The sequence below is a fragment of the Carassius auratus genome, unplaced genomic scaffold (genome assembly GCF_003368295.1).
Source record: "Carassius auratus strain Wakin unplaced genomic scaffold, ASM336829v1 scaf_tig00216545, whole genome shotgun sequence".
NCBI classification, from domain to species: domain Eukaryota; kingdom Metazoa; phylum Chordata; class Actinopteri; order Cypriniformes; family Cyprinidae; genus Carassius; species Carassius auratus.
This window is the reverse complement of record NW_020528624.1, coordinates 706,040-721,049: the sequence shown is the minus strand read 5'-3', so window position 1 is coordinate 721,049 and position 15,010 is coordinate 706,040. Positions and strand designations below refer to the sequence as shown.

General features: G+C 39.3%; 1 protein-coding gene across 3 annotated transcripts in view; it reads right to left on the bottom strand.

Annotated features, from left to right (window-relative positions):
- Positions 1 to 15,010, bottom strand: part of LOC113098390 (Down syndrome cell adhesion molecule homolog) — a 123,984-nt gene that overhangs the window by 42,435 nt on the left and 66,539 nt on the right. For all 3 annotated transcript variants that reach the window (XM_026263437.1, XM_026263435.1, XM_026263436.1), the window contains one exon: positions 3,966 to 4,112. In XM_026263437.1, the coding sequence (XP_026119222.1) occupies positions 3,966 to 4,112 (147 nt within the window). The remainder of the gene's footprint in view (positions 1 to 3,965; positions 4,113 to 15,010) is intronic.

Below are 15,010 nucleotides of genomic sequence, written 5' to 3'. Positions count from 1 at the left end.
AAGATGCTCATCAAACATCGCTTATCAATAGTAATATTGCAATTCTATTTGAATTTATTTATCGTTCTGGAGGTAAAGCTGGACTTTCAGTAGCCATAACGTCAGGCTTAAGTGTCACATGATAATTTTAGAAATCATTTGAATATGTTGAATTGGTGTTCATTTAATATTGGTGCTCAATTATTAAAAATGGTTCTCATTTTGTGAATTTTACTTTTATTATTATTTTTACTTACTCCAAACTTCAAAAGTATTTTATTATGGTTTCTACCATAATATATTAAGCAGCAAAAGCTGTTTTCAACGTTTGCAATGATGCTTGACAATGTCTGAATAATTATTATCTTCTCAAGGATCATTTGACACTGAAGACATGCTGCTGAAATTTCAGCTTTGCCAACAGAGGGATACATGACATTTAAAAATAATAAAATAAAATAGAAAACAGTCATTTTAAATCGTAATACTATTTCACAATATTACTTGTTGTACTTTATTTTTGATCAAATAAAGTATCAGACACAGTACATGAACATGGACTAAGAAAAGAACAAGCTTCCATAGAGATAAATAAGAGACCACAGTAAATGTAATTTTTGCTCCAACAGCAAAATTAAAAATCCACCATGCTTATCCTTGTGGTGGCAATCAGCCAATCTGTGTTCCCATGATATCATTTTCCACTGGCTCCAGATTAATTAGTCTCTTCATTTACAGCTCAGGTGTTTGACACTAAACAACCTGGCTGCAGATCTGACCATGAGCTGATCAAATTGCAAATTTCAAACTGCATACCTCTCATATATATATAAATAAATAAATAAATAAATACTTACACAATAAATTTGTTGTTTTCCAGTACAAATATCTAAACATATCTTAACTTTGGGAAGCAAAATGACTTGAAGGCATTGTTCAACTAAAGAATGAAGTGGAACTGAACACTGCATCATGACGTCGAAACTATTGGAAGGCCTCTGTGTGAGACCGTGTCTGAAGCATGTGTGGAAAAATGCCAGTTCTACTGGCAGTCAGCATGGTCAGGCAGAGTAGCGAAAACTCATCACCAAGACCACAGACAACTGAAATGCACATCATCAGCATCATTGTCTTCAGGAAGCCGGGGTTTGTGTGTGTGTTTGCATGTTTGGAATTGTTTATGTTCGTGTGGAATTGAAAATGAAAAAAGAAAGGAAAACCCTAGCTCCTCTTGGGGTAGAAGGGTGGCGCATCAGGCTTGCGTGTTCTGGAAAAACTGGGTGTCCAGTTGCTGTATATGGCCACCCAAAAATAGGGCTGATCTGATGACAGTTATTGTCATTAGGATGGCCAAAAAAACCCAGCCCTGACAGTTGTGGCTGCAAGGTGTCCAGGGCATGCTCTCTCAGGGAGGATATTGAGGCTTCATGTCATTGTGTCTCATCTCCTCCTTGAAAAATTCTAGGGACTTTTCTGCTTACCCTGCCATCTTTGGTGTTTCTGAAGGTGGAGGTCCCCAGCGTGGATTTTGCCCAATCTCTGCTCAACATAGCGACCAGAAATGGGCTCATAGTGGCCAAGTTGAGGGACTTAGTAGTTCAGCATTGAGATGCCATCCTTGTTCACTTGAGAATTCTGGGCTTGAGACTGACAGTCACAAATAGTGACCTTTCTCTGAGTCAGAGGATGACATCTGAAGATGGTATGGGACTCTACTTCCATGCAGGCATGACAGTCTCCTGCTTGAGTTGAGTATATCCTTACTACCTTGAAAGACTTCAGACTGGGTCAAGAAATATCTGTCTGCCAATACCAGAAGTTGGTCTTATGGCAGCTACAGCAAACATGAAGACTTTGGGGTTCCTGTATATGAGACCATTAAAGCTGTGGCTCAAATGCAGAGGGTTCCACCTTATGCTCCACAAGGGTTTTTCTATGTGGAAGAAACTCCAGTTTTTCACCATGGTTTCCACACTGGGTACATGGCAAACTACTGCTGCAAGATAGTGACTACAGACAGATCCCCTTTGATATTTGTCATCGCCCAGCCCAAGGTGTCTGGGACAGCCAACGTGTCCTTTGGAACATAAATTGCCTTGAGATGAAGGCTGTATTTATGACTCTCAGGTACATTCTCCCAGTCCTGAAGGGCTAACATATTTCTGCTTTGGGCTCAAGGAAGACTGCTCTCCCTGAGGGCAGTCTATATTCCAGGGCATTTAAATGTGAGAGCAGACATGCTGTTGAAGCAGGTGCTGAGGTCCAGGGAATGGAGACTCCACGCCAAGGTGGAGGAGTTAATTCAGCAGAAGATTGGCAGTGTGAAACTGAACCTGTTTGCCTCAGAGAAGTCGACCCACTGTCCCTCCTGGTTCACTCTCACACCTTTCAGCTCCATTAGGGCTAGGGATGCAACGATAAAAATATTTTCAGAACCGATCCAATCTGATACCGAAAATTCAGGAGTATCTGCCGAGACAGATCCAATCTGATTCCGACACAGTAAAAAAATAAGAAATAAAAAATAAATATATATACAAAATACTATTATAAACTAGGTTAGTCAATAATTCAGCAGCAAATGAAACTCGAAAAACATTGCTCTTTGTATTGTTGTAAAATACATTCATGAAAAAACAAGTAAATTCCTTTAAATGTATAGCACAGTAATAAAGGCAGCAACATATCATAGATAGGACGGAACAAGTAAGACTACTGATAATCTTAGATTGCGCAGAAATGTATTATAATACTAAAGGCTGTCATACAGAGTGGCACAGAGCGCTTATGCGTATCCCGTGCACAGAATGATGCACTTGAAACAACACAGAGTCACAGTGCGCAGGCTGCACAGCCATCCGAGTCTGGCTAGAATAGTACAACACATACTGCTCGGATCATATTCATCTTCAGTTCTCTCTTCACAGCAGTTCAGTCAGTGTACTGTTTGAGTAAATGAATTACTCCGGGATATTGGTTTGTTTGAACTCAGAGGGAGTGTCAGCCACATTTAAAAAGTGTACAGCTTAAGTCATTTGTGGATTAATGCTTACTGGAGACGCAAACCGTTTCAAACGATTCAGTCACATTTGGTGAACTGGTTCAACTGGTTCACTAAGAAGAACCGGTTAAATCGAATGATTCGTTCACGAACCAGACATCAATAGAACAAAGGGAAGAGATATTGATACATAGTGTATAAAATCTGTTCATTAGTTTATTAAGCCTTTTCTTTGAACAGTTTTAAACCTCAGTTACTGTGCGCTCTTGAAGAGAGTTTGATTAATGAATCGAGGATGACAGACGGCCACAGCTGAGAGAAGAGTTTATGTGAACTTGAATTTAATGATTTAAATATTCATCTGTACCTCACACTGAACTATGGAATAACTTCAGAACACTTGAAATATAGTGCACGGAAACTATTTGGTGCTTCATAATGTTTTTGTGCCTTTCGTGGGGCTCAACAATAACACAGAATACTATATGTACAATATTGGATTTGGATCTCCTCTGAGATCTCTCCGATGCCCAGTCCACAGAAAATGCCAGTATCAGAGCCGATACAGATCCTGAGTATCGAATCAATACATCCCTAGTTAGGGCTGGATGCCATGGTGCAGGAGTTGCCATTGCTACAGATGGCCAACAAAATGTCCTTGTTTCCATATTGCTTCAGACACAGGCTCACACAGAGACATTCCCATAGTGTCAACATCATGAAACAGCGTTGAGTTCCCTCTCATTGAACCAGGTTACATACATGACCTGAGACGATATTTGTTATGTAAACACAACCAAAATACAATATTATTATTTGATTCCTTAATTGTGTTTTTCAATTATAATTAAAATTTCAAATGCAAAATGTGAAAACGATTGCCATATGAATTTTTTTACCAAATCATGAAGCGCTTGCAACCATCTATAGATATACAAGAGAAGGTTTATGTGAAGCCGTGAAAGCAACACAAAGGCGCCCTTACCTGATAAAAGAAGTCGGGCACTGTTGCTCTGTCTGGTCTCCCCTGTGTATCGGTGCCGTGTGGTACAGCGATAAATATTCACTGCATCTTCTGACTGCACATCCAAAATATACAAGGCCCCCGTGGATGTAATAAGATATCTTGGTCCTGAAAAAACAAGGAAAAAAATATTGTGGTTACACTCGCTAACCCTAATTAAAGGCATATAACATGCTGTACTATTATTTGACTTCATATTCCATCAAAAACAAATGTATGTAAAACATTTATTGCTTTCACAAGATAAGAGAATCCACACGTGGTGTCTCTTTGAAGCCAGTGCTGGCAGACCTGAGGGAGCGGAGTATTGAACTATTGGACGTGACTGTTTTGCAACTGAGCCAATCGCTCAGTCAGTCGCCCAGAGCTTGAAACAGAAAAAGCTTTCAACAACTGCAGCCATTCTTACAGTTCACACATAGACAGCCATAGAAAAGCGACAATTATGATTGTTAGTTCTGGAAATCGTATTCATTTATTTTCAGGATTATATTGCGTAGTGTTAAATGACTGCAGAAATGGACCCAAATTACTTTGTTGTTGATGCATACGAGATGAAAAATGGATCTAGTGGTGCACAGGGGTTGAAAAGAGAGAGAGAGAGACAGACAGAAAAGGAAAAATAGAGAGTCTGCAGCTATAGCAAGCATTGACCTAGTTAGAAATGAGAGTCCAGGATTTGATACCCTAGAGGGGGTTATAGCTCCTAGTTTACATGCAGTCATCTGAGACCTGCTACCAGCAGTGCAATGGAAAACTGGGAAAATGCACACGTTTTGCAGCGGTTAAAATTAGAAAAGGTAGGGGGAAAAAGAAGGAAATTCATTCTTGCATGATTCTTAGATTAGCTGAGCTGTGTTGTGGAATTTGAGGATCACATAATTTCACAGCAATTACATCGCCCTTTTTCAGTAAGCGATGATTATAATTGCATATGTGAGAGCTTACACACTTTCAAATTCAAGAGAGACATTTTGATCTGACAGAATAGAATAGAATAGAATAGAATAGAATAGAATATTTTTACACATCCAGATCCAACAAGCTCGGCATCACCCAGCCTGTCTGGATGAAGAAACAGAACAGACTGAGACAGACTAAATCCAGAAGAACTGGGGCAATGTCTCCAAAACACTTCAAGGAACCTGTAGACCCACTCAAAGTTTTAGGCCATCACAAAATAATGCCTAAAATAGATCTTATTAATTAACTTATATTAACGTAACTAAATTAAATCAACATTTGGTGTGACCACACTATGCGTAAAAAAATAAATAATTAAAAAAAATATTAAAAAACCTTTTGCCCTAGGTGAAACAGTTGCACATTGTTTTTCAGGTAGTTTTGCAGATAGGTTTTCTTTGAAGTGTCTTGGAGACATTGCCACAGCTCTTCTGGATTTAGTCTGTCTCATTTTGTTCTGTTTCATCATGTTTTTCCAGACAGACTGATGATGATCAGATCAGATCTCTGTGTGGAGCACTGGCTGTTTTCAGACTCTTTGTGCAAACAAAAATCTCACTGGATTATTACAATTAATGGCAAAAAATAATGTTTGGAAATGTAAACTGATATTTCCTACTGACACACTACAGCAAAAGATATAAATAACTGACTTAAAACCATTTTTTTGTTGGTGAAAATACCAGAGTCCGAAGACTTTTGCACAGCATTGTATATAAATCTAATGCACTTTGTGGAAAATTATTAATCATGTTCTTAAAGCAAATTAATCAAATTGAGACTCATCTCATGACTAGGCCTATATGGGATCTGCATCCACATTATTCCGTAGAAATCTTCACAGATTTCCCTGTGAATTCCCTGCCCTCTGCAATATTTTAGTATGTATGTTGTCCAATTTTTACTTGCTTTTCTGTATTACCAGTGACAGTAATTGACCAACTAACAACATATTTAACTCCAGTATCATCTGCTGATGCCCCACGTGGGTGACAGAAGGCTGGACAACATGTTCCCAGCTAATCAATGTTAAATCCAGGATCCAGACTGCCTGTTCCTCAGGGGATGAGAACACTAATCAGGGATGATTAAGGTCAGAGTTCCTGGTTAACCCTGGACTTGGATTTCTCAACCCACTCACTACCCGGCCGACGCAAGACCATACATATACATGGAGTCTGAATACAAGAGCCAGGAGTCATGCAAGGACTAGATGCATAAATCTCACAAAACTTTCAAGAACATGTCCATCTATCATTTTGCAAAATCGACAGCAATAAATAACTTATATTTAGTATTAAGAAAATGTTGAAATAAACACGTTTATGTCGTTAAATGGTTGCATTCCCCACACATCATGCATCCTTTGCCTTTCATTCTTTTTGCTCTTTACTCTTTTTTCAGTGCCCTTCTTCAATTATTAGCATGAATAATTCATTTGCAGCTCAGCCCCAGAACTGTACCAAGACACAAGACAATAACCTTTTCCACTTCACATCCATCTCCAAAATGTGCCGAAAATGACAATGAAAAATACCCAAGATGTTCTGGGTGTATAAATAAACTAATAGCTTAAGATGACGAAAATACTGAAATTTGATCCCTAAATTTCAACCATCACAACTGTCAGTGATGCATCTGTTTCATGTTTTAATGTAACTTAATCCTAAATTAAGAATTTTTTATATATATATATGTTTCTCTTTATTGATTTCTTCTCTTTCTAACGTTGCATGTTCTCTTTCGAGCATGTACTTACTTGAGAACAATGCATAAAACTTCGTATTACAAGAACTTCCTTTAGCTTGCCTCTCTTTAAGAAGAATCGCTTTATGTATTCCCCAACTGTAAGTCGCTTTGGATAAAAGCGTCTGCAAAATGACTTAATGTAAATGTAAATGTCATGACTCTGCTGTTTGGGTTGCGTTCATAGTCTTGTGTCACTCAAGCAAACAGACAGCCTCTCATATTTCCTCCATAAATTATTTAATTTTGTTGCAAACCATGCAAAAAAATGGCCGGCAGCCACAGAAATGATTCATCTATATTTCAAAAGGATAAATGCATTGTGCATGATGTGCTGTATGAAATAATCATGCATTTGGATTGAGGCTGATACTGCATTCTCTGTGCATGGTTTACTGTGGATGTTGGGTAAGTCAACATGAAAATACATTTACTTTCTTAATTCAGGTTGAATTTAATTTAAAACAAAAGTGATTCCTTGATATTTCTTCTGCAATATATCAGAATAAGCACAAAATATAACACAAAATAATAATTACATACTGACATCATAGAAATGCAGATTTGTATGGAGACCCTAAAGGGACATGTTGGTCGAAAAACGTGGAAGGAAGTAATAGATGGAAGGAAGTAATATATTTTTATTGATTTATTTTTTCTGTAAAAGAATGCAAAAGATAAAATATATAATAAATAATTTTCCTCCCAGCTCCGTGCCCCTTTTGGGGCTCCATAGATTTGGACCTGTGCCAATCATTGCCAGAAGAATGAAGAACTTGTGCTCCCACAATGCAACTGTTCCAACTCAGTTGAGAAAGCAGTGTATGTGTTCTTCAAATACTGATAATATGAATTCAGAGGCCTGTCGTCTCTGGACTGACATAAGGAGTTTTCTGTTGCATGCTGGGAAAGTGGGGAGAAAGTTAAAACATTTAAATTAATTTTAGATTTGGTGGATTACTTCACACATCTGTTGGCTAGTACTTCAAAAGTGCACGCAGGATGAATTTCAGACAAATTGAAATGCCTAATGAACCACTAAAAGCACTGAGTTTAAACATAAAAGCAATGATTGATAATCATTTATTCTAATTAATCGAGATATCCCAGAATTCTGTTCATAAAATAGTACACAATATAGACAGTGCAGGTATTACCTTAGTTACAGTGATTCGGTAAAAAAGCTGTGTTCGGTAGCACAGCTCTCATGATAGCTTCATTGATATTATTAACGGAAATGTGCATGCTGAAGAGGAGAGCAAGAGCAATCATGACCCAATTACAGCACTTGCTCAACTAGAGCAATTAACACATCTATATCAAATGAGTTCAATTAGTTAACCAGGTCCTCTCGAATGCATAAAGAGACAAGAGGATATTCTGCTGTGCGAAGCATTGGCATTTAGTGCACAATAGCGTATGCTAAAAAAAAAAAAAAATGTAATGCCCACAAATAACCAGTGCTGACTCAAGATTCTAGCATTTATGCAACATACTTAATTTTTTATTTTATTATTATTATTATTTTAATAATATCATGTTTCTTTAATTAAATCAACTGAGGCCAACCAAAGCTGAATAATTTCAAAGGAGGATCACAGTGTAATGTTATACACATATTTAGCAATCTGGTTCTAACAGCAGGGCTGTGATGAAAGAAAAAAAAAAAAATTCTAAGTAATGGTATGAATTAGGTGAAGAAATTGGATAACTGGTAGGTTATGATGACTTATGTATGGCAGACAATATTGTATTGGATATGGTGGTACAGTAGATGTTCAGATTTGTCCATAATTGCTTGTGTTTGTCCATAATTGCTTGTGTTTTCAGCTGGAGTTTGAAAATGGTGACATGTCAAAAGACAAAACAAATGACGACTAATCTGACCTCGCATTAGAGTTGATATCAGATGCACAGGCCCCGGATTTTAATAGGGTCTGTTCTCAGCGATTATACTCATGCAATTTGATCAGTCCCAGATAAGTATCAGCATCTGAGACCAATCTGTGGAGGGGAAATTAACACTGATGTAATAAGTTCCATTCGTCATTATTAGAGAGATACACTGACAGCTAATGTCATCATATCTCCCATAAAGCTCACATACACATCAAAACATCACTACAAGTGCATGTGTGGCTCTTCGTTCTAGCCCTGCATCATATGCTTGAACAACTAAGTGTAAACACTGTGGCTTTACGGCACCAGCTTCCCGACCTGCTCAACATTCACAAACAGCATTGCAAACTTGTGTGGTTGGAACTAAAGCTCAACCTGTGATGCAACGTTTGTCAGTTACATGCTTGATGTTAATATGATTTTAAAAATGATTTTTTTTCTGTTGTTCTTGTAAATCAAATAATATAATCTGACATTTTTTGTGTTCTTGAATCGATTCATTAGCACAGTGGTTCCCAATCCTGGTCCTGGAGAACCCCCAACATTGCACATTTTAGATGTCTCCATATTCAAACACGCCTGATTCAACTCATCAGCTCATTAGTGAAGACCACAAATTTGTGTGTCAGAAACGTGCAGTGTTTGGGGTTCTCCAGGACCAGGATTGTGAACCACGGCATTAGCAGAAGTTATATGTTGTTGAACCAATGGGTTCTCTTGCAAAATCTTTGTATTTCCCTAAGAAACATTGTTTTGTCCAACAAAACATTCATTCTCACAAAACATTCTCTCTATTGGACAGCCCCAAGAAACTGTCTCAGGTTACGTATGCAACCACAGTTCCCCTAGTAGGGAATGAGACACTGCATCCTCCAGGGGCTGCTTTGGGGAACACCTCATCGTGACCCGTGTCTGAAGCATATATTGAAAAAATACCAACTTGTTGGCCGGCGACAGCCTCCGATGTCACTACCGGCGTGACTATAAATAAGCACCGGGAGAGCACGTCATTATCCTCTTCGTCTGAAGCTTGGGTCCGAAGCATGGCAGGGAGATATAGGACGCAGTGTCTCGTTTCCTACTCAGGGAACTATGGTTACATACGTAACCGGAGACAGTTCCCTTTCGAGGGAACTTTGAACATCGTCCTCTAGCGGGCGCTTTGGCGAACAGTCGCCACGCCGCCATGAGGGGAGTGCAGGCCAGAATCATGGTGAGCACTAAGTACCAACCTCTACCATTTCCATAGGAGTTGCGTTTAGACGGCTGTCTGCGACAGTACTTCTTGCGGCCAAAAGGCCTAAGCCACATATCCAACATAATTGTTAGGGCCTCGGCCCAGGATAGAGCTGAAGGATGGGAATCAGGAAAGATTCCTTTAAAGGGATACGGCTAAGAACCTAGCATTTGTACAAAGTCTTGCCTGTCCCACAGGGGCTACCGCTAGCTTATGCAAAAGCTTGCTGAAAAAGCTGTCTCAATAGTTCTCTAGTAGCAACACCCTGTTTAGATAGGTATCCGAGGATACATAAGTGGAGTGGCGCCAAAGATGAATGGGGCTTTTACCAACTCAAGAAAGGGCACGAAGTAACCCCGCGAAGCCCTCACCATGTAGGATTTTAGAAAGAACGCAGAATACTAGCGTGCAAACTTACCACAGTGTGGATTTCAGAAAGTGTGCAAAGACTTCATGTTCACACTTACCATAGCATGGATTTTCAAATACTGTTCTAAGGAGGGGCTCTCGTGGCACTCCGATAGAGCAGCTCATAGATGGAATGTTGCATCTCAAAACAGTATGATTGAGAGTCATCAACTCGATCTATGGAAACAATACTGGAGTGCTCTGGGGAAAAACAGAGAACTCAGTCTCATATAATGGAAGAACTCCGGGCTCAGAGTAGCGCACTCATAGGCGACCCTTTTTTGGAAAAAGTGGAGAGCTGCTAAATTACCACGAGAATCACCCAAATAGCCCCTCATGTTGAGGGAAGCGATGCTTGAGGTGTATAAACAAATACACACTGGCTGAATGGAGCCCAAGAAACCAAGGTCTAATCATCTCAAGAAAGGGGACGAAGCGGAGCGCATAACCCTTATCGTACAAGATTTCAGAAAGTTTGCAGAGTCTTGCGTGCAAACTTACCACTTGTGGATTTTTAGAAAGTACGCAAAGTGTTCACGTGCACACTGACCACCATGTGGTTTTGAGAAAGTACACAAAGCTTAGCATGTGTACTTAAAGGTTCCTAAGCATCGCAGAGGCGCTGAATCTCACGGGAGAGGCAAGCTCAATTTTACAAACCTCGGGTGAGGGGAGCATCACCTGAGGCAGCATATACAAGAAGACTTCTGTAACTGCCACCTCCAATTCCCGGTAGATGCGACAGCACCCCTAAGAGGCCAGGAGACCCCTCAGGGTGACCTGGCCGGACATCCATGAAATTCGCTGCAGTGTTGTGCCAGGCCTGATGATCAAGAAGACTCCCTCAGAAACCTGTGATCTCAGCCGCCTAATACCGGAACATGAAGCCATATGGCTGGTGCTGGTGAGTGTTTACTAAACACTGTAACTGAGCACTGCAAAGGAAACTCACAGAGTTTATTAGTAGACACGTAACCACCAGCAATTAAATACACAAGTATATACAGAGAGGGTTACATTTACTAACCCAGCTTCCTGCGCTGTAGCCCCGCTCAAGGGGCGCCTCCTTTTAGTCTGGAACATCAATCACGTGGTTGCTATTAACATAGAACCATAAAAATTATAGGTCCAGCATCGGAGACTGTTATGCGAGAAGTTTCCACCTAACCTCGATCAGGTAGAGAGCTGGTGGTTACAGGGGAATTAGGAAGAGGAGGATAAAAGCAGAAGTTAACCCTCTGAAGTTGATTAACGCATATACGTGTTATGAGGCTATTTTCTCCTGATAACCTCTTAGACTCCATAGGGTTAATAATCCCCAAAAGGAATGAGTAGATACCTCGGTATCACTCCAATTCGTACGAGAATGCTGCCTCGTCTAGATCATACCCCTTAGGTTCTGCTTACTTCCTCTTGACCCATGTTTCCTCTAACCCCTCAGCTTCTTCACCATCCTCAAATATCTCCAGCTTTTCCTGGGTAAAAACCCAGCAGAGCACTAACCTCAGTATCAGAAAGTGTTAAAGATATAACATCATCCTCCCGAGGCTCTCTCTCGTCCGCCGCCCTTTTTTTTTTTTTGTAAGAGCGGGAAAGGGAAAGTCCCTCTTTAAACCATTCAGACAGATCCACCTGTATTCTCATGAGCTCATTCTCTTCCACGCCTCAGCGCAGACAGGTCCTGAACCACGGGAAGCAGATGGCTGCCTTTTTTTTCCCTTTTCTTTCAGAAGAGAGACGAACGAGAGCGGAGCTTTTTCCATTGAAAAAACGCTCACAATGCAAGCAGATTGCCTCCTCACAGACATCGCGTGCGTGCTCTTCACCCAAACAAATGACGCAAAGATTGCGGGTGTCAAATAATGCAGACACGGAGGCACACATCGTCTAAACGCTTGCTAGTTGTCGCCATGATAAACAGATAAAGATCGCCCTTACCATTCTTTCAGATGCACGCTTCAGACGAAACAGTCAGTGAAAATGAAGAAAATAATGTGCTCTCCTGGTGCTTATTTATAGTCGTGCCGGTAGCGACTTCGGAGGCTGTCACCGGCCAACAAGTTGGTGTTTTTTCAATGTATGCTTCAGACACGGGTTACGACTAGGTGTTCCCCAAAGCGCCCCCTAGAGGACGCAGTTCGAAGTTCCCTCGAAAGAGAACATTGCCTTCACTAGCAAAAGAACTGAAATATAGTTTTTCATCCCACCTCATATACTGAACTATTTCCATCAGAAAAGTTTTGCAAGCAAACGAAAACGTTTTTAAACCCAATCTATAGGAGCTATTCAAAACTAGCTTGTTAATTTTACCAACACTGCTCCACACTACAGTGGTTAAGCAGTGAGTTAGGATATTGTAAGGGAACCGCACCCCAGCCCAATATAGCAAAACTGGCATAAACAATTGTTAACAATGTTAACAATGGCATAAACAATGATTTTTTAGGTTGCGACTGTTTATTCAACCAGTGAATGGCAGATGTGGGAGTGTTTTGGAAACACGTTTGAAAACAGTAAATTTTTTTGCACTTTTCTTTTGTTTGTTGCTAACAGTGCAAAAATTACACCCTTCACCTTTAAAGAAAAGGCATCATAGCGGGAACAAGCAGAGGGTATGAGTTTGTGTATGTCGAGAGAAAGTGTTAGCAAATGACACACATGGCTTCATTATACTGGAGCTTGTTAAATACTACCTGCAGCCTGAAGGCATGTCCATCTCCCCAGCCAACTGCCGTCTGTCTGACAAGAGCTCAGCTATTTCCAGATCTCCTGTAAGCCCTCTACCTGACTGATGCGATCATTTGCCCAAGAGCTTTATTTCCCTCTTATACCTTGCCGCTCTACACCCTCTTCCTTCAATATGAACACCAGCTAAAACACTAGGTGGCCAGCTACTGTATAGGAGGGATGCCATTTCTATAGCCTCTGCTAATTACCCTGATAGCATACAGGCCAATCCCAAAACATCTGATCTATCATCTGAGATTGGACAGGGAAGGATTAAGCAAAATTATTTGCTCAGCTTGCATGAAGCTTAGCTTCATGTTCATTGACGACATCTCAAGTAGCATAAATCTGAGAAATGCACATTTCTTTTCCACTCACACATAGCTGCAGTGAACTTTTCTGAATGACTCATGATTTTGTTATAAAATAGTCATCCTACAGTGTATTATTGCAAATGTGTATCACTGAAATTCAATGTCTATGCAATGTGTCTGCAAATCAGCATGAAAACATTCTGTGATGAACATTAGAACAACATTCAGCAGATTCTCACAATGTTTAGGATTGTGAACATTATTCTACTCTTTTTTTAATGATGTTTAGCAGATGTTTAGACAGAAAGATTGCACTGAAAAATGGTATATGACATTCCAGATGATGCGCTATACCACAGTCTTGGCATTGTACATGTGCTTCATTTGTAACATCATATTCGGATGCCAGTTGCATTTTCTAAATATTATATTGTCCTAGTTATTAAATATTTTACTGTTGAAACCTGCCTATTCCATATGAACATGCTAATCACTTGAGCAAGTTATGCTGTATGCAAATATATATTCACAACTTCTGTTACAGCAGCGGATTTTGAAGTAGAAGGCGGATTGACACTTAAATTACAGTAACACTTTCTTTGTACAGGAATTCCTTTTGCAATAGTTAGCAACATGTTGTTAAACGGGTCGTATGGTGTGGCTAAAAAGAACACTATTTTGTGTATTTGGTGTAATGAAATTTTTAATGCTCTTTAAGTTTAAAAAACACATTATTTTCCACAATGTACATTATTGTTTCTCCTCTATGCCCCACCTTTCTGAAACGTGTCGATTTTTACAAAGCTCATGGTTCTGAAAAGTGAGGTGTACGTTGATTAGCCAGTTATCTAGTACGTTTTGATTGGCTGAATGCCTCATGCATGTGACGGAAAAGTTACGCCCCTTAACATACTGTGATGCAGTGTGTCTGGGCATGACAAGACAAAACCAATAAAACCCATTACTAACGAGGCATTTATTACACCCAGTAAGGACATAATTAGTGATCAAACATTTGAATCATCAGTGACAAATTCTTTAACAGTGGTGTATAAAGTACCTGAAAGCCACACTCAAGTAAAAGTACAGATATCTTACCAGAAAATTACTTTGGTAGAAGTTGAAGTCACCGTTTAGAATATTACTTGAGCAAAAGTCTTAAAGTATGTGATATTTATTGTACTTAAGTACTAAAAGTATATTTTTTTTATCTTAAATGTACTTAAGTATTGAGAGTATATAAGTACAAGTAAATGCAAAATGGGAAAAAGCTAAAAATAATATGTATATAAAATGTTCATACACAGCTTGAGTAGCGAGATTGCTTAGTTTTATCTATTTCTTCAATTTTGTATTTTTGGGTAAGAATAAGAAGCATTTCATCTGGTACTTAGTGTCTTTCATTCCAACATAAGAAAACATTTATGGAATCTGCATCTGAAATAGCATGTATTAACACAGTTTATGTATCTCGGAGGGGACATGGGTGCATTTAAACAGCAGATACAGATGTATAAGCCTAATGTTTAGTTTTTAACATAAAATGTTGATTACTGATATTTGAAATAATTTTAAGCATGAAAAAAAGTAGTTGAAATGTGAAATTAAAACCGCCAGTAGGTGACAGCAAGTTAATGTTAATGAGTGAGTTATTGAGATTCAACCGGTTCATTCAAACAGCTGATTCATTCAAAAACAAAGCATTTGACTGT